The sequence below is a fragment of the Manis pentadactyla genome, chromosome 2 (assembly GCF_030020395.1).
Source record: "Manis pentadactyla isolate mManPen7 chromosome 2, mManPen7.hap1, whole genome shotgun sequence".
NCBI lineage: Eukaryota > Metazoa > Chordata > Mammalia > Pholidota > Manidae > Manis > Manis pentadactyla.
Window position 1 is genome coordinate 222,943,776 of NC_080020.1, and position 25,750 is coordinate 222,969,525.

Sequence of the window (25,750 nt, forward strand, 5' to 3'; positions counted from 1 at the left end):
AAGAGCCTCTCCTTGAGGCAGAGGTCTATCTGGAAAGAGCAGAATTCCCACTCTGAGCCCGTTCAGCACAGTCTAGAGGCTTCTACAGAGAACTGCAGCAGGGGAGGGAAGGCGCATTCCCTCTTTGGATTGGAGATAGTGAGAGTGGAGGTGGGGAAGCCGCGGCCTGAGCTTTGAACCTGATCTCTCAACCTCAACCAGCAACTTTCTTATGGCTGCCAATTTGACACTTTTAAGGCCCCCTCTTTGAAGATGGGGGATGGATTTTCCAAGGAGGATGGGAATGTGCAAAATCTTCGGACTTGTAACAGGCAGTCTCAGAAAATTTGGGGAGAGGATGCAGGAAGGCAGGAAATCGTTGTTTTTCAGGGGAAGCTCTGTTGGTGGAAATACTACTCACATTGATGGTGGATGCCAAGTTCCTTTAAATTATAGACGTGACCTCAATATGTCTACATTCATCTGTGGTCTACTGACTCTTTGCTCTTCAGCATAGGAGCAAATTTTGCAGGCCGGTCACCTCAGCCAAGGTATTGTCTGTGTTCTTCGTCACCCTCTTCTGCATGCTGCTGGAAGGAAAGGTCTCTGCCATTTTTAGTGGCCTGAACTCATTGCTGGTCCCACTAGTTACAAACAGTTGAATCTTATTTCTCTGAGTCTGGGCTCATCTGTAACACAAGGATAATAATTAACTGTAGCTCCCTGAGTCGCAGAGCAGATTAAATAAGGGAAAGCCCCTAGCCCACAGAGGTGTTGATATGATTCATATCCCTTTTCGTTCACTTTTCACATAGCAAATACATAGTATTGTCATAGAGCTGATGCCAGCTAATTGCCCAAGTCATTCTCTGAGCCTGTTTCCTCAGTGGTGTTTAGGATCTCCTCCAGCTGGAAAAATGTATGGGTCTGAGATTCTGAGCTTCTTTCCAACAGGCTTTCTCTGGGCTGAAGAGAAACTCTGTTCGGAAATCTTATGGGGCTGCAGACGATGACTCTAAAGCGAGGCGTGCAGCTGTTGGGCAGCAGTGGTCTAGGTGAAAGATGAGTGGAAGCAAAGGAAAAATCAGAGCCCAAGAAGAGCTGCAAAGGAGAAGAACAGCTGCAAATTTGTCCTGAGTAAATCAAATTGTGACATTTATTGGGCTATTTCCAGTGTAACACCAGCAAGAAAGCTGGGATACAGGATGATCTTTTCCAAGAACGATCTTAGCTAAGCAGCCTGCTCTAACCAGCCTTGTGGACTGGGGTCGGCCTGCCTGGAGGAAAGGTCATAAGTTTGGACACACAGATCTGGGCTTTAATTCTGTCTTCACTGCTTATCAGCGACTCAGGGAAAGTTACTTAACCTCTCTAAGCTTCACCTACCTCCTCCTTTAACAACAACCACAACAGAAGGTAAATAATAAGTGGACTTTGCAGGGAGATTGTGGAGGTTAGGAATTAAGAAAAGTACTTGATATATAATTTATCTTCAGTAAACAGGAGCTATACGACTATAAGTACACCACACCAAGGCCCCAGGAGCCATCATTTCTCAAATTTGTACCTGGTACAATGTTCAGAATGAGGTGTGGGAGAGGAGGAGGCAGGCAAGTGTGGGTGCACAGAGGGGAGAAAGCAGATCAAAAGGCCTATAAATATCTGTCAAACTTTAAAATGCAAATCCCTTGCCTGTGGCCCTGTCAGAACCAAATCTTCCATTATCACCTTTCTGGGAAGAGCTTGAGAGAAAAAACAGGTTAAGATAGTCTTTCCCTTCATGGAGTGTTTTGGTTTGGTTTGGTGTGATTTTGTGGCCAAGCCTGGATATGTGATAAATGTTTTATTCAATCCAGACTTGGAAGCGTGAGTGGAGAATTAAGACACCTATTGCACATATGTTTCTTTGTGGACACATCATGAGTTTCTCAAGGAAACTGTCTAGCCCTTATTATAACCCCTGCAATATATGTGATACTTGGCAAAAACTACCTGCTTGTTAAATGGATAGATGGATGGATGGATGTTAATTCTGAGCATGGGAAGTCTTCTTCACTAGCTGGTGACCTAGTTCTCAGGGATCTCCTTGCTCTATACTTCATTGGATTGGAGGTGGGAGAATCCCCCCTCTGGGGCAGTCCTCATGAAGGGCACTCACAGCCCTCTGAGAAACTCTTGGATGGTCTCTGCCAGTGGCCAAGGTTCTGTGCAGCTCTGTACCTGGGCATATATGTTGCCACAGAGTAGCTTTGCCCTACTGCTTGCCCCAAAGAGGTGGCCTCCTCATATGGATCTCCACTGTTGGTGATTTATTTCTGGAGAAAGCATGGACTTCCAGGTGACTCCTGCAAAGGAGACCTTCAAGGGTAAGAGAGCCAATAATTATCTCACAGTCACTGTTAGCCAGTTCCTAGTTTATCAACCCCACCCAAACACCGCAAGTCAGAAGCATGGAGCCTCACTTCCTTTCCTTCTTTTCCCTTCCCCTGCTTGGCTTGCTTTCTCATGAAATTGCCCTTTTATATAATGGGTGAGTGTGTTTTTTTCCAGACAAAGGATCTAAGAAATGTCCCCAGTACAGGTGGCACTAAAATGAGTATCCTGTCTTAGACTCCTTCCTGGACAAACTGACCCACCTCCAAGTCTTACCCAAGAACCTGATGGTCTTCCTGTCCCCTTCTCTGAACTGCATCCACCATTCAAGCCTCCTATCAATCACTCACCTCAGGAAGCCTCTGAGGACCAACTGAGTCCTCACTGACCACTCTCCTGTATTGTGATGCCCTCTTATTCCACACCTTTTACCCAGCACCTAGCTGTATTATTTGTTACCTTAAGATCATGAGTTTGATGTTACAACTAAGTTACAAACATCTTGAAGGGCAGGACCAGATATTATTCCTATGTACTCTCTACCCTGTCTAGCCCAGGAATGAATCTGTCTTAAGTATTCAATAAAAAAATTGCAGTATGTTGATGGTCAAAGTGTGGGCTTTGGTTTCAGGCAGATTTGGGTTCAGAGGTTAACTCCATCCTTTCATTCATTCAGCAAGGATGTATTAAATGTGTGCTCTGTGATAGGCATGGTTGAAAGCTTGGGAATATAACAAAAAACAAGATGAAGTTTCTTCTCTTGTCTTGTTATTCAAGTGATAGGAGATCAATAAAAAATCTAATAATTTGAAGAGAAACTAATGCAGAAGGCAAAAGTGAAGGAGTGGGGGTCTGGTGGGAACGCAACTACTTAGCTCCCATGTTCACAACAGGACTAGCTGGGTGGTAATAAGGAGATCACTCTCCAAAGACCTGCAAGAAGTCTAGGCAGGGGGCAGCAAGTTCAAGAGCCAGAATGCAGAATGAGGTCGGTGTGATTAAGGAAATGGAAGAAAGCCATTACCACTGGAGCAAGGCAAGTGAAGGGAAAGAGGTGGGAGACAGGATAGGATGAGGGGTCAGCCATGGTAGACCTTATAGGCTCCATACCCTCTGGTGCCTGATAAGCTTTGTCTGTCTTCTCTTCATAGGTAAACTAGAGACAATTACCTTCTTCAAAATTGTACAGGTTATAAAGGAAGACATTTCAAAGACATCACTGTGGTTCATCAATGGATTTAGCATATCAAAACCAGTAATGCCAAATGTATACATTAATACATGTCTCTCCAAAGGCCACTTACCTTCATTACATAAGTAAGAGAGGAGAGAGAAGGAAGTCTCATGCCCACTTATGAGGAGGAGAAGCAGGCTGCAGAACACTTGGGAAGTGTTGCCAGGGTAGCTAGTCCCTTCACAGCTAGGACAATTATGTAGATCACTGCCTTCCAGCCTAAAGAAAGTGTCCTTCGGTCTGTTTCACGGAATGTAGACCTGGTTGTTCCAAGTCCCTTGATTCCTCCCATAGAACTACCCCAGCTGTGAAGACGTGGGGCCTTCACAGGGCCTGGATGAGAGATGTCTGGGTTTGGACAATCCTGTAAAATAAGCCTTCTGCTTTCTGGCATCCACAGAGCCAGCATTCTCAGTTTAGGAAAAGTGTAAATGATTGTAGCAGTAATAATTGCACTGAAGCAGTTACTGCAATCAGTATTACTTTAAAACAAAACAAAGTGGCAAAAGATTTGTAGTGTACCTTCATGTGGATGCTGCATAAATCACTCATTCTCATTTTCAGATTCAAAGGACAGCCCTTTAAGGTTTAACTCACAGAGCTGAGTGGTGGATGAAGACAGTTAGTTACGTTACGATGATGCAAACACTATAGCATTCTTTGATTAGGTCATTAATCAGAGAATTCTAAATACATAGGCAGTTTTTGCCATTTGGGGAGAACACCATTTTCTTTTTCAGGGGTGGCACAGGATGATGCTGAGGAGACTCAGTCCCTTTTAAAGAAGTTCTGTTTTGGTGCTTACAAAAAGAATTCTTCCAAACATTAGCAAAAGATTCAATGTTGTTCTTCCCACTGAAGGATTCAGCCTATTCTGCTGATGACCCTCTCCTCTCTTGCTAAATAGGGAATTTCTTGAATGTATCTGGCCTGGGGAGAAATAAGCCATCCATTCTGACAATCACCAGAAAAAGTTCCACTTTTTTGGACCATTACTGGGGCTGACTCTGCAGCATGTCAGTTTAAAGGCAGTGTGGCAAGTCCTTGTAAGAGGCTAATGCAAGCTGTTAGCTGAACCTGATAAAAGCTTTTCCTGGCTAAGAAGGTGATAAACGTTGCCACATTAATCTGGAGATGAAAGGAGTCTGTCTTTGGTAATATTATTTAAGCTGTTTTACCCTAAGTGCTATTAACACAACAGGAACAGCCAGCAGTTGATTTAGCCCCTTCACCTTTAGAAAGCAAAGCATCTAACCATGGCGCCTTAAAATGTCTGGGGCCTATAATCTAGCTGATGGATCTAACCAGATTTAGTCTATTTCCATAGAGAATAAAAGAAACTAAAACCATGAATTCACCACCAGACAATCAGCACCCATTCACTGAGCACTTCTATGTCAGTCCCTCTGCTAGATGCTATAGATTCAGAAACAAGATGCTCACAGCCTAGTGCCTGAGACAAAAATGCAAAACAACACAAAACTACTTACAGGTAATATTTTAGAAGTCTAGAGTAGGTTTCTTCTCTAAGAAAAGACCATATTTATACTGAGTCTTGATGGGGAAATAAGAGTTGGTGAAACAGAGAAAAACCAAAATGCACAAAGTTCTGGGGGATATGAAAGTAAGATTGGTCCCTGTGCACAAAGGGTTCTCTGTGTTGTTTTAGAAGATAGATACATGTTTAAAAAATAATATTGTACCTCCTACATAGTAGGCACTCAACTAATATTTGTTGAATGAATGAATAGAATGTGATAAACACTATCATGGAGAGGTACACGATTTCTTTGGGTGCACAAATACAACAACTAATTCTGCTTGGAATTAGGGAGAAGTTATGATATTTGAATTGGTCCTGACAGGTGAAGGGGACTTTGTCCAGCTATAAGAGAGGAGCAGGCATTCAGGCAGAAAGCAACTCATGAGCAACGGCATTAGCATCTGTCTGTTCAGGGAATAACTGGTGTCAGGTAGCTGGAGCTCAGGTTCATGGCTGCGACTGCCTGACGCTGAAGCTAGGGCGATGGGGTGAGTGCAGACTGCCCCAGTCTTGGGAGCCACGCTGGAGTTCCGGGACCGTGTTCTGCAAGGAGCGGTGCAGGCACAGATTCCGCAATGGCGGAGGGTGAGGTGAGGGCATCATTCATGCGTCTTGAAGTTATTGTGTGCGCACCATTTTAGTTTTCTGCGAACAAAAAGAACTAAGTTCCTATTTGCATCTAGTTTGCATTCTAGTTTGAGAAAGAAAAATTTTAAAAACTCACATTTATAATGTCAGGTACTGTTAAACATAAAGAAAAATATAGCAGAGTAAGGGTGAGTTAAGAGGATTATTTTAGATGAGGTCAGGGAAAGACTCTCTGTGCTTACATTTGAATAAAGAACTGAATGGAGCATGGAGACATAAAATAGGGGACTTCCTTCACTAAGGAATGAAGGAGACCTGAGTTCTTGTCACTGCTTAAGCTTTTCCCAGCTGAATGGTTTGGGGAAATTACTTTAAACTCTGTGGACTTCCAACTGGCTGTTAAACACAGGAAAGCATAAAATCTTCACACAAAGTAGGTGCTCAATAAATATGTTAGGTGACTGGATGAATAATATATTAGTTACTAACTATATTTGAGCAAGCACATTTTTCTTTTTCCAGTATTATTCTCTTAGCTCAAAGGCCATATCTTTTAGGCTCCTTTTTCTGATCTTGCTGAGAGATATAGCTTCCTTTTACTGAAAACTTCTCTCCCACCTTCACACTGCCCCCCAGTAGAATGTTATGGTGTCCACATATTTACATTTTTATGCAAAGAGCAGTGTTTAGCTGCATTTGACTTATATCCAGATATGAACAATTGTTCTCCTTCCAAATGATGGTAACTGACATAGATACCATTTACTGAGTGCTATAATTTATCAACGGTGGCAGTCACTTTACAGACATTAAAACCACCTTACAGAATGCCGTTTGCCACTGTGTCTCCAGGACCCAGTGCAATGCTTGTCACATAATAGATGTTACATAAACATTTGAATAAATGAGTCACAAAAAAGTTAAGCAATGTCCCCAAGTTCACATAGAAAATAGGTAGCAGAAAAGAATTTGGAGATATACATACCTGACAAGATGGTCCATGTTACCCAAAAGAAAAAAGTGGGGTCTTCCTCATTATGAAATCTGGAATAAAAAAACCCCAAGTACTTAAGACTGATCATACAAACCCCATAAACAGAGTCTTTGTATGGATCAAACAGGTAGAAACCAGTTCCAGGATTCTGGTAGCTAGAGGTAATCATAGATCTTTAGCTGAGTATTTTGGATAGAAGCCAGTAAAGTGATAAGCAAATACATAAGCAGCAACTCATGATAAAATCTATCTACAAGTGACACCATAGATACAAGTGAAAACTGGGACCAAGAACATGGAATGCTTTAAGAAGGATTGGCATAATCTGGATAATGAAAGAAGAGAAATCCCTCAGGAGGAACTGGGAGTTGACATCAGAGTCCATACATTTATGCCTATATTAGCGCAATAGCAAAATGAATCCAGATCAGTTACTCCCAACTAAGTTTGTTATTTTCATCTCATAAAATCCCACGTTAAGAACACCTCTAGTTATTAAGTATTTACTTGGGCTGTATGGTCCTAAACCGACTATCAGAGCCAAGGTCATGTGGTGCTGAATGAATCAAGACAAGCAGTTCCCTGGAGGAATGTTTTAATGATTGTTTTTCCTTCTAAATATTTAAAATGTTGTGTGCAGCTCTTAGTTTTTTTTGTTTTTGTTTTTTGGTATCATTAATCGACAATTACATGAAGAACATTATGTTTACTAGGCTCCCCCCTTCACCAAGTCCCCCCCACATACCCCTTCACAGTCACTGTCCGTCAGCGTAGTAAGATGCTGTAAATTCACTACTTGTCTTCTCTGTGTTGTAGAGCCCACCCTGTACCCCCCTACAATATAGATGCTAATTGTAATGCCCCCTTTCTTTTTCCCCGCCCTTATCCCTCCCTTCCCACCCATCCTCCCCAGTCCCTTTCCCTTTGATAACTGTTAGTCTATTCGTAGGTTCTGTGATTCTGCTGCTGTTTTGTTCCTTCAGTTTTTTTTTTCTCTTATACTCCACATATGAGTGAAATCATTTGGTACTTGTCTTTCTCTGCCTGGCTTATTTCACTAAGCATAATACCCTCTAGCTCCATCCACGTTGTTGAAAATGGCAGGATTTGTTTTCTTCTTAAGGTAGAATAATATTCCATTGTGTATATGCACCACATCTTCTTTATCCATTCATCTACTGATGGACATTTAGGTTGCTTCCATTTCTTGGCTATTGTAAATAGTGCTGCAAAAAACATAGGGGTGCATCTGTCTTTTTCAAACTGGGCTGCTGCATTCTTAGGGTAAATTCCTAGAAGTGGAATTCCTGGGTCAAATGGTATTTCTATTTTAAGCATTTTGAGGAACCTCCATATTTCTTTCCACAATGGTTGAACTAATTTACATTACTACTAACAGTGTAGGAGGGTTCCCCTTTCTCCACAACCTTGCCAACATTTGTTGTTTGTCTTTTGGATGGTGGCGATCCTTACTGGTGTGAGGTGATATCTCATTGTGGTTTTAATTTGCATTTCTCTGATGACAAGCGATGTAGAGCATCTTTCCATGTGTCTGTTGGCCATCTGAATTTCTTCTTTAGAGAACTGTCTATTCAGCTCCTCTGCCCAATTTTTAATTGGATTATTTGCTTTTTGTTTGTTGAGGTGCATGAGCTCTTTATATATTTTGGATGTCAACCCTTTATCAGATCTGTCATTTATGAATACCTTTTTGTTCTATTGATGGTGTCCTTTGCTGCACAGAAGCTTTTCAGTTTGATATAGTCCCACCTGTTCATTTTTGCTTTTGTTTCCCTCGCCCAGGGAGATATGTTCGTGAAGAAGTCGCTAATGTTTATGTCCAAGAGATTTTTGCCTATGTTTTTTTCTAAGAGTGTTATGGTTTCATGACTTACATTCAGGTCTTTGATCCATTTGGAGTTTACTTTTGTGTATGGGGTTAGACAGTGATCCAGTTTCATTCTCTTACATGTAGCTCTCCAGTTTTGCCAGCACCATCTGTTGAAGAGACTGTCATTTCCCCATTGTATGTCCATGGCTCTTTTATCATATATTAATTGACCGTATATATTCGGGTTAATGTCTGGGGTCTCTAATCTGTTCCACTGGTCTGTGGCTCTGTTCTTGTGCCAGTACCAAATTGTCTTGATTACTGTGGCTTTGTAGTAGAGCTTGAAGTTGGGGAGCGAGATCCCCTCTACTTTATTCTTCCTTCTCAGGATTGCTTTGGCTATTCAGGGTCTTTGGTGGTTCCATATGAATTTTTGAACTATTTGTTCCAGTTCATTGAAGAATGCTGTTGGTAATTTGATAGGGATTGCATCAAATCTGTATTGCTTTGGGCAGGATGGCCATTTTGACAATATTAATTCTTCCTAGACAGGAGTATGGGATGAGTTTCCATTTGTTAGTGTCGTCTTTAATTTGTCTTCAGAGTGTCTTGTAGTTTTCAGGATATAGGTCTTTCACTTCCTTGGTTAGGCTTATTCCTAGGTATTTTATTCTTTTTGATGCTATTGTGAATGGAATTGTTTTCTGATTTCTCTTTTTATTAGTTCATTGTTAGTGTATAGGAAAGCCACAGATTTCTGTGTGTGAATTTTGTATCCTGCAACTTTGTTGAATTCCAATATTAGTTCTAGTAGTTGTGGAGTGGAGTCTTTCAGGGTTTTTTATGTACAATATCATGTCATCTGCAAATAGTGACAGTTCGACTTCTTCTTTACCAATCTGGGTTCCTTGTATTTCTTCGTTTTGTCTGATTGCCGTGGCTAGGACCTCCAGTACTATGTTGAATAACAATGGGGAGAGTGAGCATCCCTGTCTTGTTCTCGATCTCAGAGGAAAAGCTTTCAGCTTCTTGCTGTTCAGTAAGATGTTAGCTGTGGGTTTATCATATATGGCCTTTATTATGTTGAGGTACTTGCCCTCTATACCCATTTTGCTGAGAGTTTTTATCATGAATGGATGTTGAATATTATCAAATGCTTTTTCAGCATCTATGGAGATGATCATGTGATTTTTGTCCTTCTTTTTGTTGATGTGGTGGATGATGTTGATGGATTTTCAAATGTTGTACCACCCTTGCTTCTCTGGGATGACTCTCACTTGGTAATGGTGTATGATCCTTTTGATGTATTTTTGAATTCGGTTTGTTAATATTTTGTTGAGTATTTTTGCATTTACTTTCATCAGGGATATTGGTCTGTAGTTTTCTTTTTTGGCGGGGTCTTTGCCTGGTTTTGGTACTAGGGTGATGTTGACTTCATAGAATGAGTTTGGGAGTATTCCCTCCTCTTCTATTTTTTGGAAAACTTTAAGGAGAATGGGTATTATGTATTCTCTGCATGTCTGGTAAAATTCTGGGTAAATCCATCTGGCCTGGGGGTTTGTTCTTGGGTAGTTTTTTGATTACCGCTTCAATTTCGTTGCTGGTAATTGGTCTGTTCAGATTTTCTGTTTCTTTCTTTGTCAGTCTTGGAAGGTTGTATTTTTTTTAGGAAGTTGTCCATTTCTCCCAGGTTTTCCAGCTTGTTAGCATATAGGTTTTCATAGTATTCTCTAATAATTCTTTGTATTTCTGTGTGGCCCATCGTGATTTTACCTTTCTCTTTTCTGATTCTGTTGATGTGTGTTGATTCTCTTTTTCTCTCATTAAGTCTGGCTAGAGGCTTATCTATTTTGTTTATTTTCTCAAAGAACCAGCTCTTGGTTTCATTGATTTTTTCTATTGTTTTATTCTTCTCAATTTTATTTATTTCTTCTCTGATCTTTATTATGTCCCTCCTTCTGCTGACCTTAGGCCTCATTTGTTCTTTTTCCAATTTCGATAATTGTGACATTGGACTATTCATTTGGGTTTGTTCTTCCTTCTTTAAATATGCCTGGATTGCTATATACTTTCCTCTTAAGACTGCTCTCGCTGCGTCCCACAGAAGTTGGGGCTTTGTGTTGTTGTTGTCATTTGTTTCTATATATTGCTGGATCTCCATTTTAATTTGGTCATTGATCCATTGATTATTTAGGAGCATGTTGTTAAGCCTCCATGTGTTTGTGAGCCTTTTTGCTTTCTTTGTACAATTTATTTCTAGTTTTATACCTTTGTGGTCTGAAAAGTTGGTTGGTAGGATTTCAATCTTTTGGAATTTACTGAGGCTCTTTTTGTGTCCTAGTATGTGGTCTATTCTGGAGAATGTTCCATGTGCACTTGAGAAGAACGTGTATCCTGTTGCTTTTGGATGTAGAGTTCTGTAGATGTCTATTAGGTCCATCTGTTCTAGTGTGTTGTTCAGTGCCTCTGTGTCCTTACTTATTTTCTGTCTGTGGATCTGTCCTTTGGAGTGAGTGGTGTGTTGAAGTCACCCAAAATGAATGCATTGCATTCTATTTCCTCCTTTAATTCTGTTAGTATTTGTTTCACATATGTAGGTGCTCCTGTATTGGGTGCATATATATTTATAATGGTTACATACTCTTGTTGGACTGACCCCTTTATCATTATGTAATGTCCTTCTTTATCTCTTGTTACTTTCTTTGTTTTGAAGTCTATATTTTGTCTGACACAAGTACTGCAACACCTACTTTTTTCTCCCTGTTCTTTGCATGAATTATCTTTTTCCATCCCTTGACTTTTAATCTGTGCATGTCTTTGGGTTTGAGGTGAGTCTCTTGTAAGCAGCATATAGATGGATCTTGCTTTTTTATCCATTCTATTACTCTGTGTCTTTTGATAGGTGCATTCAGTCCATTTACATTTAGGGTGATTATTTAAAGGTATGTACTTATTGCCATTGCAGGCTTTAAGTTTGTGGTTACCAAAGGTTCAAGGTTAGCTTGTTTACTACCTTACTGTCTAACTTAACTCGCTTATTGAGCTATTATAAACACAGTCTGATGATTCTTTATTCCTCTCCCTTCTTATTCTCCTCCTCCATTCTTCATATGTTGAGTGTTTTGTTCTGTGCTCTTTCTAGGAGTGCTCCCATCTAGAGCAGCCCTCTAAAATACCCTGTAGAGGTGGTTTGTGGGAGGCAAATTCCCTCAGCTTTTCTTTGTGTGGGAATTGTTTAATCCCTCCTTCATATTTAAATGATAATCATGCTGGATACAGTATCCTTGGTTCAACAAGGCCCTTCTGTTTCATTGCATTAAATATATCATGCCATTCTCTTCTGGCCTGTAAGGTTTCTGTCGAGAAGTCTGATGATAGCCTGATGGGTTTTCCTTTGTAGGTGACCTTTTTTCTCTCTCTGGCTGCCTTTTATACTCTGTCCCTGTCCTTGATCTTTGCCATTTTAATTATTATGTGTCTTGGTGTTGTCCTCTTTGGGTCCCTTCTGTTGGGAGTTCTGTGTGCTTCCGTGGTCTGAGCAACTATTTCCTCTCCCAGTTTGGGGAAGTTCTCAGCAATTATTTCTTCAAAGACACTTTCTATCCATTTTTCTCTCTCTTCTTCTTCTGGTACCCCTGTAATGTGGATATTGTTCCTTTTGGATAGGTCACACAGTTCTCTTAATATTGTTTCATTTCTGGAGATCCTTTTATCTCTCTCTGCATAAGCTTCTATGCATTCCTGTTCTCTGGTTTCTAGTCCATTAATGGCCTCTTGCATCCCATCCATTCTGCTTTTAAGTCCTTCCAGAGATTGTTTTATTTCTGTAGTCTCCCTCTGTACTTGCTCCTTTAGCTCTTGCATATTTCTCTGCAGATCCATCAGCATGTTTATGATTTTTATTTTGAATTCTTTTTCAGGGAGACTGGTTAGGTCTGTCTCTGCAGATCCTCTCTCAGGGGTTGTCTGGACTATTTTGGATTGGACTAAATTTTTCTGCCTTTTCATGGTGATAGTGGTGGCTTTAGGCAGGTTGCGGGTGTATCAGCTGGGAGAAGAAAGTCCTTTCCTGCTTGCTGGATGCCTTGCCCTTCTCTGCTGCCTGTGTCAGTTACCCGCACTCCTGGAGCAGCCACCGGGTTAATTCCCTAAACTGCCGTGGGCAGCGTCTCAATCAGAGCAGTGCAGAGCCCTGCAGGGAGTGGCAGGCACGCCAGGTGCGCTCCTCTGTGATAGCAGCACCCCTGCTGGGCATCTGTGTGCTGGCAGCGGCTTTTGGGTCTGGCCCGGGCGGCTGTGTGTTGGGCTGGGATTCCGGTTGGCTGTTGGGAGTGCGGCTGCTCCCTCTGGCACTGCTGCAGGTGTGTGTGTGCCTCTCCTGTGCCCCTCTGGCACTGCCACTGTGGGGTCACTCAGACGTCTCCCAGGCCCTTCTGGCGCCGCGGCCGCCGGCGCACATGGCCTGGTCCCTGGCTGCTCAGTTGCCGCCGTGGCGGGTTCGCACGGGCTGCTCCCAGTCCCCTCTGGCGCCACTACCCCCGGTGCGTGCTGCCGCTCTCCCACTACTGGGCCAGTGTGTCAAGGCCCACACCAGTTGGGGGAATGACTGGCAGGCTGCTTAGTGCCGTGAGGGTCTTCAGAGCTGTGCTGCTGCCCAGGGGGTTAGGGCGCCTAAAGTTCCCCGGGATTCCCAGCTGCTGGCTAAGTGTGCCGGGATGACTTTGAACAGCTGTGGGGTCCCTGTCTCTTTAAGACTTGCAAAAAGCACTCGTTTTTCGTTTGTTTCAGGGACACCAGTTGCGGGGACCTGCCCGCAGGTTTTGCTTTTCTGTTTCTCTAATATCCAACACCCCCATGCACCTTGTGTCTGTGCTCCGGGTGAGGATTTCTAGAGCTGGTTGTTTAGCAGTCTTGGGCTTTCCCTCCCTCCCTGTTCCAACTCCTTTCCTCTCGCCAGGCTCCGGGGTGGGGGCGCGTTTGGGTCCCGCCTGGCCACGGCTTATATCTTACCCCCTTCGTGTGATGTTGAGTTCTCACAGATGTAGATGTATCCTGGCTATTGTACTGTATCCACTGGTGTCTCTTTAAGGAATAGTTGTATTTATTGTATTTTCATAAATATATGTTTTTGGGAAGAGATTTCCACTGAAGTACTCATGCCGCCATCTTGGCTCCGCCTTCCAGCTCTTAGTTTTTGAGAGGATAAAAACTTGTAAGCAATCTATTTTACACATAGTAGGTACACAAGAAATGTTAGTTTTCCCCCTTGCCCAGGAACTTTAAATTCCTGTGTCATTCTCTATGACCCCCTTTAAGATTGGGTGCACATTTTGTTATTTCATGCGTGTGAATTGATGAGCTCACATATAAACTCACTTTGTATGAGCCTTATATGGTCAGAGTCTTTGAGAATCCTGATCAGGTTCTTTTGCTATACTTTGTCTTATTTCTTTTTTCCTTTGTCCTAAGATACCCTAGCTTTCTGTTCCAGATTCCTATTTCTTCTCAGTCTCTGGCCATTCCTTTGCCTCCACAGTGATTTGTTCCCTGGAGACCAGAGTTCCTAATAAGACTTCACATTTGAAATGGATTGCCTGATCCCTAAACACCATTCCCTAAGCATGCCAATTTTCAGTATTTATTCTATGTCAAGATTACTTCAATCTATTTTCTCATCCACTGAAATGTCCTCTGCTTGTAATGCTGCTCCAATTCTGCCAATCAAATTCCTGCCTATACTTCAAAGCCCAGTCAAATCTCATATTTGCCATAAGAATCTCCCTTCCTCTAAAAGTCTCATTCAATATTGATTGCTTATCCCATTTATTTAACAATTTGGTGCTAGTCAGTATAATTTATTCTTGTATATAAATATATCACATCTCTTTACTTTGCTCTAGATTGTCAATTCCTTGAAAGTAAGAATTAAGTTTTATGCCACTTCGTATTTCCTGGCAGTCCTTGCATTTGATGTGCATAATATTCAGTTGACCGTGAATAAATGCCTCTCAGATGTGTCAATATACACTGTCCCAAAGACTTCACTTGGAACCAAGAACCAGTTACAGCAAGGCTTAGAATTACATCCAAGGTTAGATGTACCAGGCATCTGAGCCTCTACCATCTCTGTTATCATTCTCTTATCCCCAGTGATGTCAAGAATTGGTTAAGTAAGCAGATCTATAGATCAGGAGAGAAGCTTTGGCTAAAGATCCACTTCTGAGTCATTAGCACATAACTGGTTGAAGTCATAAGAGTAGAAAATATCTAGAAAGAATGAATAGAGTAAGAGGAAGAACTGGAATAATACAAATTTTTAAGGAGCATGAAGATTTAAGCTTGTGAAGAGTTTAAAATTATAGTCGAAGAGGTAGGAAATAAACCAAGAGGCAGTTTTTACATGAAAAACAAGAGAACAGAAACTTTCAAGAGGTAGGTTTGATAATTCCAAATTCTACAGAAAGGTAAATTTAATCTGTAAAGTGTTTATTGACTTTAGTAACATGGAGACCAATTGGTGACCTTGACAAGAAAATACAGACAATAAACAAAGATAAAATACCTGATTTCAACACTTACATGCAGCTACAGTAATCAAGACCGTGTGGTACTGGAGACATATGGGATTGGTGGAAAGAATGGAGTTCAGCAACAGATGGATGCTTACACAACCAATTGATTTTCAACAAAAAGAGCCAAGGTAATTCAGTGAGGAAAAGATAAATTGTGGGGGGAAGAATTCGTTATTTGTATGGGAAAAAGTGTTCCTCAATCTTTATCTCACATCATACACAAAAACTAACTTGAAATAAAGCATAAACCCAAATATAAGAGGTAAAACCATTAAACTTGTAGAAGAAAATAGAAAAACTAGTTGGGACATAGGGCTAGACAAATGTATCTGAAATAGCCCATGAACACAAAAATTAATAAAACAAGACAAAGAAATTGAAAGTGTTTTGCTCTTTGAAAAACATAGTTCAAATGAAGATAAGTCAGACTCTGACACAAAACACGTATCTAACAAAAGCCTCATGTGTAGAAAAATATAAAGAACACTTAAAAGAAAAGGCACCCAATTTAAAAACTGGCCCCTCAAAACTGGAATTTCACAAAAGTAGATATCCACTTAAGATACTCAGTGTCACCATTTATCAGGAAAATGCAAATATAGTCACAAGGAGATACCACTGCATACCTACCAGAATGGCTAAAGTGAGAAAGATTGACAATACTAGGTTTTGGTGATGATGTACCATAACTGAAACTTGCACATAACACTGGTGGGAACACAAAATAGCTCTGCCCCTTTGGAAAAGAGTGTGGCAGTATCTTAAAAAAATGAACACATGCTGATAATATTGACCAGCAATCTCACTCCTAGATATTTATTCATCCAAGAGAAATGAAAATGTGTCCACCTAAAGGCCGTATCTGAATGGTTATGGCTACATTATTCATAATAACCAAAATGTGAAAACATTTTCCATCAACTGATGGATAAAAAAATGATATATTAATACTATGTCATTCTATTCTGCAAGAAAAGGAAGAAAAGATTAATAAACACCGATAGATATGCCTTTAAACACGTGCTAAGTAGAAGGTCAAGCACAAATAAACTATATACTGTATGGTCCCATTTATAAAAATTCTAGAAAAGCAAAACATAGTGAAAAAAAGCGTATCAGTGGTTGTCTGGGATCAAAGTTTGGGAGAGGATTAATTTCAGAGGAGCAATAGAAAACTTTAGGGTGTTGGGACTTTATCTAAACTGTGGTAGAAGTTATACAATTCTATCAAATTACCAAAATTCATCAAACTTTACACTTAGAATGAGTGTATTTTATTGCATGAAATTATACCTGAATAAAATAAAATCAGCAATAGGAAGAAATTGAGTCTTTTAGTATATTTTTGACAATGTAAATCAAGATAATAGCTCTGTGTGTGAAATCAGGAATTCAAAACAAAATCAAATTACTCCAAAGTAAAATTTCACCCTCATCCTCTTTAATACATAGTACTGGATACAGTATCCAAGCAGTAAGGTCCAATGAATGTCTGAAGTTCCTTGAAAAAGCTTAAAATTTACATGACATGGGCATTTAAAATTGAGATTACTAAAAAAATACACGGGTGCTAGCTCAAAACTGAGCAAACCCTAAACTGATTTTACCAAAGAAATGCCACTCTTGGAGCCATATTGTCAACTTTTTCTGATGTTAGGTCTTCAAAGTAAATTAATTTTTTTCATATGCACAGTAAATGCATTTTATTAATTATTCTAAACTGTTAAAGGACATTTGGGAAATTTTTAAAAGAGGAAGCTTACAGCAAAATCAAGAATCAGTTGAAGCACTCAAGTGAGTTAGTTCATATATCTGACTTACAATAATTTATTTGGTCTTAAATTAGGAAATCAAAAATGTTTAAAAATGTACATTTATCAAGTTAAAATCAAACATGACAGTCACATCTATTATAGGTCTCTAGGCACCTTGTAAAAATATACAGGGACATAGAAGCTATTAGAATAAGATAGCCCATATATTTACTGACATGGAATAATTTCTAAGCTACATTAGTTTATTGGTTCTGAACACCTCCAGATCTGTAAGAAATTAGGAACTACATTTTCCTCTAATGTAAGAATTGGAGTCCAGGCATTAAGGATAGAAAGGAGATTGAATTTTTCACTCTATATTTTGTGTACTATTTCACCTTTATTAACCACAAGAAAGTATTACCTTAAAAAGTAACACTTACACAAATAACCACGGATTAAACTATATATATTTTGAGAAGCAGAGGACTGATTACCTTTACTTAGGATTCGCCTTGCTCACAAGGATTTTATATATGTCTCTGCAAACATGACACTTTTCTAAAACGTAGAACTTGATTCAGAGCATTTAATATATATATTCAGTGGAATTTTCAAAACACAAAATTGTAACTGCAGAAAAAGCACAAAAATTCAAAAATACTCTAAATTTTAGTCTATATTTACAACATGGCATAATGTAATAAACACTAGATTAGTAAAACAAAATTTCATCTCCAGTCTTGGACAAATCTCTTAATTTCTCTGGACTTGTTTCCTAATCTAGAAAATAATGGTGTTGCATATGTGGGAATGAGGTTAAATACTATATACTTTACATATTAAAAAAATACTATACACTTTACAGTTTTGCTTTTAAAACAGCTTTATTATGCTATAATTCACATACCATAGCATTTATCCACTTAAATTGCACAATTCAATGGTTCTAGTATTTTCACTTTTGAACAATCACCACAATCAATTGTAGAGTATTTCTATCATCTACCCACTCCCTCCCAAACCCATCCATTAGCAGACATTTCCCTTCTACCTCCCTACCTTCTCCCCAAGCCCTTAACAACCATGGCTCTCCTCTGTTTCTATAGATTATACATTTGCCTATTTGGAATGTTTTACATAAATTGAATCATATATGTGGTCTTTTGTGAATGGCCTCTTTCACTGAGCATGTTTTCAAGGGCCATCATGTTGCAATATGTATTCATACTTCATTTCTTCTTATTGCTGATATTCCATTCCATGTTTTGATATACATTGTTTATCCATTCATCAGTTGATTGGCATTCAGGTTGATTCTTTTTGAGTTATGAATAATGCTGCTACAGACATTTGTGTGCCCTTGTGTGGATGTATGGTTTAATTTCTCTTAGACACATGCCAGGGAGTGCATTTGCTGGATCATACGGTAACTATGTTTAACCATTTGAGGAACCACTGTACTTTTTCCAAAGTGGCTGTACATTTTACATCTAGACCAGCAGGTTATGAGGGTTCCAATTTCTCCACATCCTCACCAACACTTGTTATCTGTCTTTTTTTATTCTAGTTATCCTATTAAGGGTGAAGTGGTGTCTCATTGTGGTTGTGATTTGCATTTTTATGATAAATTAATGATCTTGAGAATTTTTTCATGTGTTTTTGTGTATGGCTATTTGTGTATCTTCTTTGCAGAAATGTCCTTTCAGAATTTACCCACTTTTAAGTTATTTGTCTTTTGATTACTGAGGTGTAAGCTTTTTGAAAGTCATTATGGATTAAAGTTCCTTATCATGTTTATAATTTTAAAATATTTTCTCCAATTTTGTGGATTTTTGCTGTTCATCTTCTTGAGTCCTTTGAAACATAAATTTTTTTTACTTTTGATGAAGCTCATCTATTTTTTTTTCTTCTTGACTGAGCTTTCGGTGTCATATTTTTTTTTCTTCATTTATTTATTTTAATTTTAATTTTGCTATCATTAATGTACAATTACATGAACAACATTATGGTTACTAGACTCCCCCTATTATCAAGTCCCCACCACATACCCGTTACAGTCACTGTCGATCAGCGTAGTAAGATGCTATAGAATCACTACTTGTCTATTTAAGAAATCCTTACTTAGTCCAAAGTCACAAAGATTATGTCTGTTTTTTTCTAAGAATTTTATAGTTTTAGCTCTTACATTTAGGTCTTTGGTACATTTTGAGCTAAATTTTATATATTGTAAGAGGTTGGGATAAGACTTCCATCTTCTTGCATGTGGACATCCAGTTATGCCAGTAGCTTCTGCTGAAAGACTATTATTTCCCCACATGAATTGTTTTGGTACTCGAGTTGAAAACCAATTGAACATAAATGTGAGCACATATTCCTGGACCCTTAATTCTATCCCATTGATCTATATATCTACCTTTATGCCATTACAATATTCTTCATTACTGTAGCTTTGTAGTAAGTTTTGAAATCAGAAACAGGAAGGGTGAGACCTCCAATTTGTTTTAGATTGCTTTGTCTATTCTGTTTTAAATGTCCATATGAATGTTAGAATCAGCTTGTCAATTTCTGCAAAGAAATCAGCTGGACTTGCTGAGGATTGCATTGAATCTACAAATTTGGGGAGTATTGCCATCTTAATATCAAGTCTTTTAATCCATGAACATGGGGTAGCTTTCTGTTTATTTTCCTTAATTTCTTTAAACAATATAGTATTGAGAGTATAAATTGCATTTATTTTGTTACATTTATTTAATTTTATTCTTTTTGATGTTGTAGATGGAATTTTCTTCATTTCATTTAGTATTATTCACCATGGATGCTTAGAAATACAACTGATGTTTGTAATTTGATCTTGTATCCTGCAACCTTGCTGAGTTCATTTATCAGTTCTAATAGCTTTTAATGGATTTCTTAGACTTCTGTATATAAAAGATCTGTCATCTGCAAAGAGCGACAGTTTTGCTTTTTCCTTTCCAATCTGGTTGCTTCCAGACTGTTTGAGTGCTAAATAAATGAGTACACAACTTAATATTTGGAGGTATTGAAGTCAATATTATATAGATTCATATTTTAAAAAGGAAAAGAAAAACGTGCTATAAAAGAAAAAGAAAACAGAAAAACCAGGGCATTAGGAAGCAAGAAATCCCATACCATTAATTAACTATGTGATCCTCTGGAAATTTCTAATTTTCCTCTGCTTATGCATTCTATCTTCCAAGTCCACTTGGCATGCCTGTGAACTTTTGGGGATATGTAAGGAGTAGCTTTCCTCAGTTTGTTCAGCTATTACAACCATCATTTTTATTATATACATTGATCAGTTGCCTCTTTTTCCATCTTGGCCCCTCACAAAGGAGAATAATGTCATCAAACTGGCAGAGCACACTTAAAAGTATCTTCACATTAAAAGAAAAAGTAACTGTCAGGAAAGGCAGCATAGAAAACATTGTGAGAGTGTAGACAGTTACAAAAAGTTATACTCTTGGGAATGAGCTGTAATATAAACAAGTACTTTAGAAGCTTGTAGAAGAAATGAGTAAAAATGTGCCAAAGGATTTATTCTATCTAGAACTGTACTAACACTTTAAAGCTACAACTAAAGAATAATCAATAGAGATACGAAAAACAGCAAAAGAATATTTTAAAAACACATATTTTCTAAAGTTTTCACAAGGATCATCCTTTAAAACTGCAGTTTTAGGTAATATTTTTAAACTACAATTTTAATTAAAGTGGCAAAAGTGTCCCATGAGATTTAGAACTACATTACATTTTTCTACTAACCATTAACTAGATATCTTCTTTCTGCCTTTGCTAATGCCGATAGTACTAAAATAATAACATATACTTAAATATATTAAGTTTCATTTCAAGTGTTTTGAAACCTTAGTTTTAATCTCTGACACAAAGGGAGGGGACTATCCGAGTAATTATTAGAGTCATCTTTTCCCTTACGATGCTGTACAAACCTCAGAGAACCTTTTGCTGCGTCTGGGGAACAGTTTTCTTCATTTCCATCTGTTTTATATGCCTGAACACACTGTTCAGTTTCTTTAACATGTATGTTAGAGTTACTCAATTTGTTGGTGTCATTTTTCTTGAATTGGGCTGGGTAATGCTTCCAAGAACTCTGCTTTATTTTCTGAGTTGAACACTTAGCTTTCTCCAATACTGGGACACTTTTTTCTTCAGAGGAATGTCTATCTAGGCCAACGCTCGTCTTCATTACAATTTTCCGAGCAGTTTGTTCATCAACTTTTCTACTATGATTGAAAGAAGTATTTGATGGTCCAGTTCTAATGCTGGAGGGTTTTACTATTGGGTTCTTGACAGAAAAAGGTATATAAGTATTCACTTTATAATTCTGAAACAGCTGGTCTCCTTTTAGAACTTCAGAGTTTCTAGATTCATTTTGCAAATGAACTCCTGGAAGATCCTTTGAGAGATGTGACTGACAATCAGAACTGCTGTTAGTAATATAAGATTCTTTTGCAGTAAGTAGGGACAGAGTTTTTAGGTCAACATCTGCTTGTACATTATCCTGAAGAGATAATGATTTTACATGTATTCGTTCCTTTAAAGGCAAATCCTGAAGGTGTAAATCAGTGATGCCAGAAAGTAGATGTTCTTCAGAATTAGTCTTTTGAAGATCCTGATCCAATACTTTATTAATGTTTGTGGTGCACCATTTTGATTCACCTGACAATTGTTCTGGGTTATTTTTAAAGTTATCAGGGATGGCTGTTTCAAGTTCTGATTTTAAATCATGAGGGAAAGTGTTCCTTGGGATAGCTGGAGATTTACTAAAAGAAGTACCTTCCCAGTCAATGGTGCTCAAGTGTAGATCAGCAATCACTGCTATATTATGGGATGAGGTATTGGTTTGACTAGGTTCTGAGATTAGAGACTTACTGACAGTTTTAATTTGCTGCATAGCCAAAGGTCTTGGAGACATTAACCATTGTATATTCACACAGGGAGTGTCTTCAGGTAAAAGCAAGCTATTCGACAACACAGCATTAGATTCCTGGGGTGATGGAGAATCAGGAAAAATTTCCAAATTTAACTTGGAATTCTGCTTAGAAAAGATTTCACATGTGGGTTTTAAACTCATGTGTGACTGAAAATACATCATATCATCTGATTCTAGCAAATTATTTCCTTTAGGTTTAATTTTCATATCTGAAAAGAAAAAAAAAAGAATACTATTAAAATCTATTTTATTTTCCTTAACTCAGGTAAACAAACTAAGAGTTCAGATAAGGGATTTTCTGTATGAGCATTTTTTGTGTTGTCTCAGTGCATTCATGAAAACTGTATGATAAATAACTATAACAAAATACTATAAATTATTTTCTTTTGTACACAATGTCATAATCAAATTGTTTTCCTTACCAAGTTCTGGGAAATAAAGAAAATGTATTTATAATACAAAATATGTTATATATACTAGTTGTTCACTAAGTAGCTAGTCTCATTACTATGATTAACATTTTGTAAAGTAAGCAGACACAGAGCAGAATAGTTTACTCTTGGCTTTTAGCTTTAAAAGAAGAGTGCCAAGACAAAGAAGCAAGAGGATAATCCTTACTCTTGATTTTATAGAGCTCTCAGCAAACTTTAGACAAGATAGATTTAAGCAGAGAGGTAACTCTTCTATAATATTTTTGAATGTGGTATAAATAGCTCTCAAATGAAACACTTACTCTTCTGTTTCTTCCCTTTAATTTCTAAGTTTTGTTTTTGGTAAACAGCAACAATCTCAGGATAAGCTGCTTCAAACAATGATTCTTTTTCTGTTGTTTGCAGAACCAATTCTCCATGTGTATCTTCTATAGCATAATGCTCTAAAAGATTATAAATACAGTAAAACAGCCTTGACTAGATTTGAAAATTTTGATTTTTCAGGTAACTAAGTTTACCACATAAACTAAGTCATTCACAAATGGATAATTTATGGCAAATTGTACTTTATGTTATCTCTATCCTAGTAATCTGTTGATACTAGAATTGATTTTCTGCTTGGTAAGAGCTAGAAGGAGATTCCTTTTAAATTAGAACTTGTTTCAGAGATGGGAGGGGCAGCTTAGAAGATAGGAAACTGTTTATTTAGACAAGGTTAGTTGGTTTTCATTTAGTATAATTAAGTGTTAAAATTCCATATGAAGAACGGGAATAGCTTCTTAAAACTTCAACATTAGCTTTTTTTAGCAGTGGCTTCTAAAAAGAGCAGAATTAACAGGGTCATCAAAATTATTACTATTTTCCAGATTGTTGTTTCAGAGGTTAACAATGTCTTGAGGATATACCCAGATTTACTGGACTGACAAGCCACTGATAAATGAAAATGAGAATGCTCATATGTAAATTCACATTAAGATATACAAATAGTAGACTAAATTCTTGTGTTTATTCTATGTAAGAGCACAACTACATAAGAAGCCAAACTAGTTGATGTGTTTCAGGTACAAACAATGGAAACAGGTGAACTTCAAAGTGTTTCTTAGTGAAACTATTTGGGGTCCATTTTCTTCCTTAAGGGAGAGCTCCCACAAGGGTAAGTGAAAGTGGGTACCTAATCCTCAATTCTGGACCCTTGATGCATTGCCAAACTGGGTTAATGCCAATTTCTTTTCTCAAAATATATTTCAGTTGGTGGCACTGTTCCTAAACAGCTTTTAAAAATTTTCAGCTATTTTCCCATTATTGTTTAGAATGATTTATCTACTTTATAATTTCATTCTTCAAAGTCACCTATAACTTAAACTGTCAGTGACAGAGTGCTCTTCCACTTATTCGCATATAACCACACAATCTAACTTCAAAGCCACATAGAAATGAATTTGGGATTATTTTCCATTTTAAATGATCTGTGCTTTCCTTGCCTTCAGTTTTGGAGCTAATTCAGAGCTCACTGTATATCTGTCTATAGCAAAATAAAAGTTATTTGACAATTATAAATTCTCAATAAAACTAAAAAAAAATAAAGAAAAGAGAGGAAGAATACCCTACATACTATTCAGCAACCTTGATTTTAGACCCAGCTACACAATGAAATCCAATGACCAGACCATTTGTAGCAGCATTTTCTTGAGAAATATAAATCAAAACTATTTCCATATTATTTTCTTAAACATTAATTGTAAAAGAAATATAATTTGAGATATTATAATAAAATCACTTGAAGTTTTCATATTTACTATTAGTCAAAGCCTATTTAAATAGCACAGGTAAACTATGAAATTGATCCTCAGTACATATGATATATTTCTTCTTTATTTTTTATATATATACATATATATACAATATTTGTTAAACTTATATGGTCAAATGTTACAAATTTTGCTTAAAATGAATACATACCAGGCTTTTCCCATTCTATTTCAAAGCAACGAACTCCATTTCTGATCCGGGTTTTAACAATTCTGAAAAAGAAATTCACCTAATGAGGTCCAATTGCATGAGTTATTTGGAAATTTTCAATATATAGATTGCATAATTCAATTTCCATTTTTATTCTATTTTTAGAATATTCTAAAAATATTATAAGGAATTATTGCAGTTATTCCTTGAGCTAGTTCATCCAGAAGATAATTTGTTAGGTGCATAGAATTTATAATTCTTAGATCCTATCAGTAGCTTGCTCCTTTCATTGTTATTCAGTATTCTTCTTTTCCATAATAAAGATTTTTGTTTTAAAGTTTATTTTGTTTCTGTTAATTTTGCTCTATCACTTTCATAAATATGTGTCTGGTAAATCTTTTGAATCTCTTTATTTTCAAAATCTGTGCCATTTTATTCTGCACATGCCCTACAAATAGCAGAATATTGCTGAATTTTGTTTATTTATTCATTTAATTAGATGAGCTTAATCCACTTACATTTATTGGGATTACCAATTTAGTTGGACTCATTCATACATCTTATTTTGTCTTTTCTAGTCTACTTTTTTCCCCCCTTCTTCTTTCGTGTATTCTTTTGGTTTGATAGTATTATCTTCCAATTTTTTAGACATTGGTTTGGAAGATAGAGATTGTATTTCTAATGTTTTAGTGGTTATCCTTAAATGTTTGTATGCATACTTTTGGAGTTTTAGTTTTTTATTATCATATATTAATCATTAAACATTATGCAGATATTTATATACATATTTTTTCCAGTTTATTTAATTAGCTAAATATGTTTTACTGCTTTCTAGGCTGACCACTGCTTCTTATTATTCACATCTTCCCAAAGGATTCATTTTTCTACTTGCTGAAGTACATTCCTTAACAGTGCTTTTAATGAAGGTTTGTGAATGACAAACTCTTAGTCTTCATATGTCTGAAAATGCCTTACCAACTAGTAAATAATGTCTTAATGATGTCTGGGTTGCCAATTATTTCTACTCAAAGCTTTGAAATATTATCATCTTCTGGCTTCTATTACTGTCTTGAAAGATGTGTGGAATAATATTGTCATTGTTTTGTAGTTTATCTTTTTTCTTTGATACTTTCCCCCAAACTTTTTAGTTTGAATATGTTCAAACCTTTGGAATAGTTATAAGGCCTAGACAATGAATACTCATATACCCTTTATTGAGATTCACCAATTCTTAGTTTATTCACTCCACTCAGTACATTTTTGTTCCCTTCCTGGTCCATTGAATTAGCTGTCTGGTTAAGCCAGGCTATACTTTGTATTTATTTCTTTTAACAACCTATTGTTACTATGTATTTAAAGCTGGAAAGTGTATCAAAGCAGTAACTTACCATGTTCTGTTGACTGTAAACCCTGAATAAACTTTTAGTATTCCAATAGACCCTTCCTTCATCTTTAGAAAACAAAGAGCTGTATATCCTGATATTAAAGATATTAAGAAGAATGTTTATAAGATTATA

At 37.5% G+C, this 25,750-nt stretch overlaps 1 protein-coding gene across 2 annotated transcripts in view; it reads right to left on the reverse strand.

The window, feature by feature from the left end:
• Positions 1-17,548: 17,548 nt before the first annotated feature.
• GEN1 (GEN1 Holliday junction 5' flap endonuclease) overlaps positions 17,549-25,750 on the reverse strand; it is a 33,665-nt gene continuing 25,463 nt past the window's right edge. The window contains exons 12-14 of one of the 2 annotated variants that reach the window (XM_036881840.2): positions 24,234-24,295; positions 22,577-22,717; positions 17,549-22,052 (exon numbers count right to left, since the gene is read on the reverse strand). In XM_036881840.2, coding sequence (XP_036737735.2) covers positions 20,740-22,052; positions 22,577-22,717; positions 24,234-24,295 — 1,516 coding nt within the window. In that variant the 3' untranslated portion in view covers positions 17,549-20,739. The remainder of the gene's footprint in view (positions 22,053-22,576; positions 22,718-24,233; positions 24,296-25,750) is intronic. The other variant, XM_036881841.2, reaches the window with a different exon arrangement.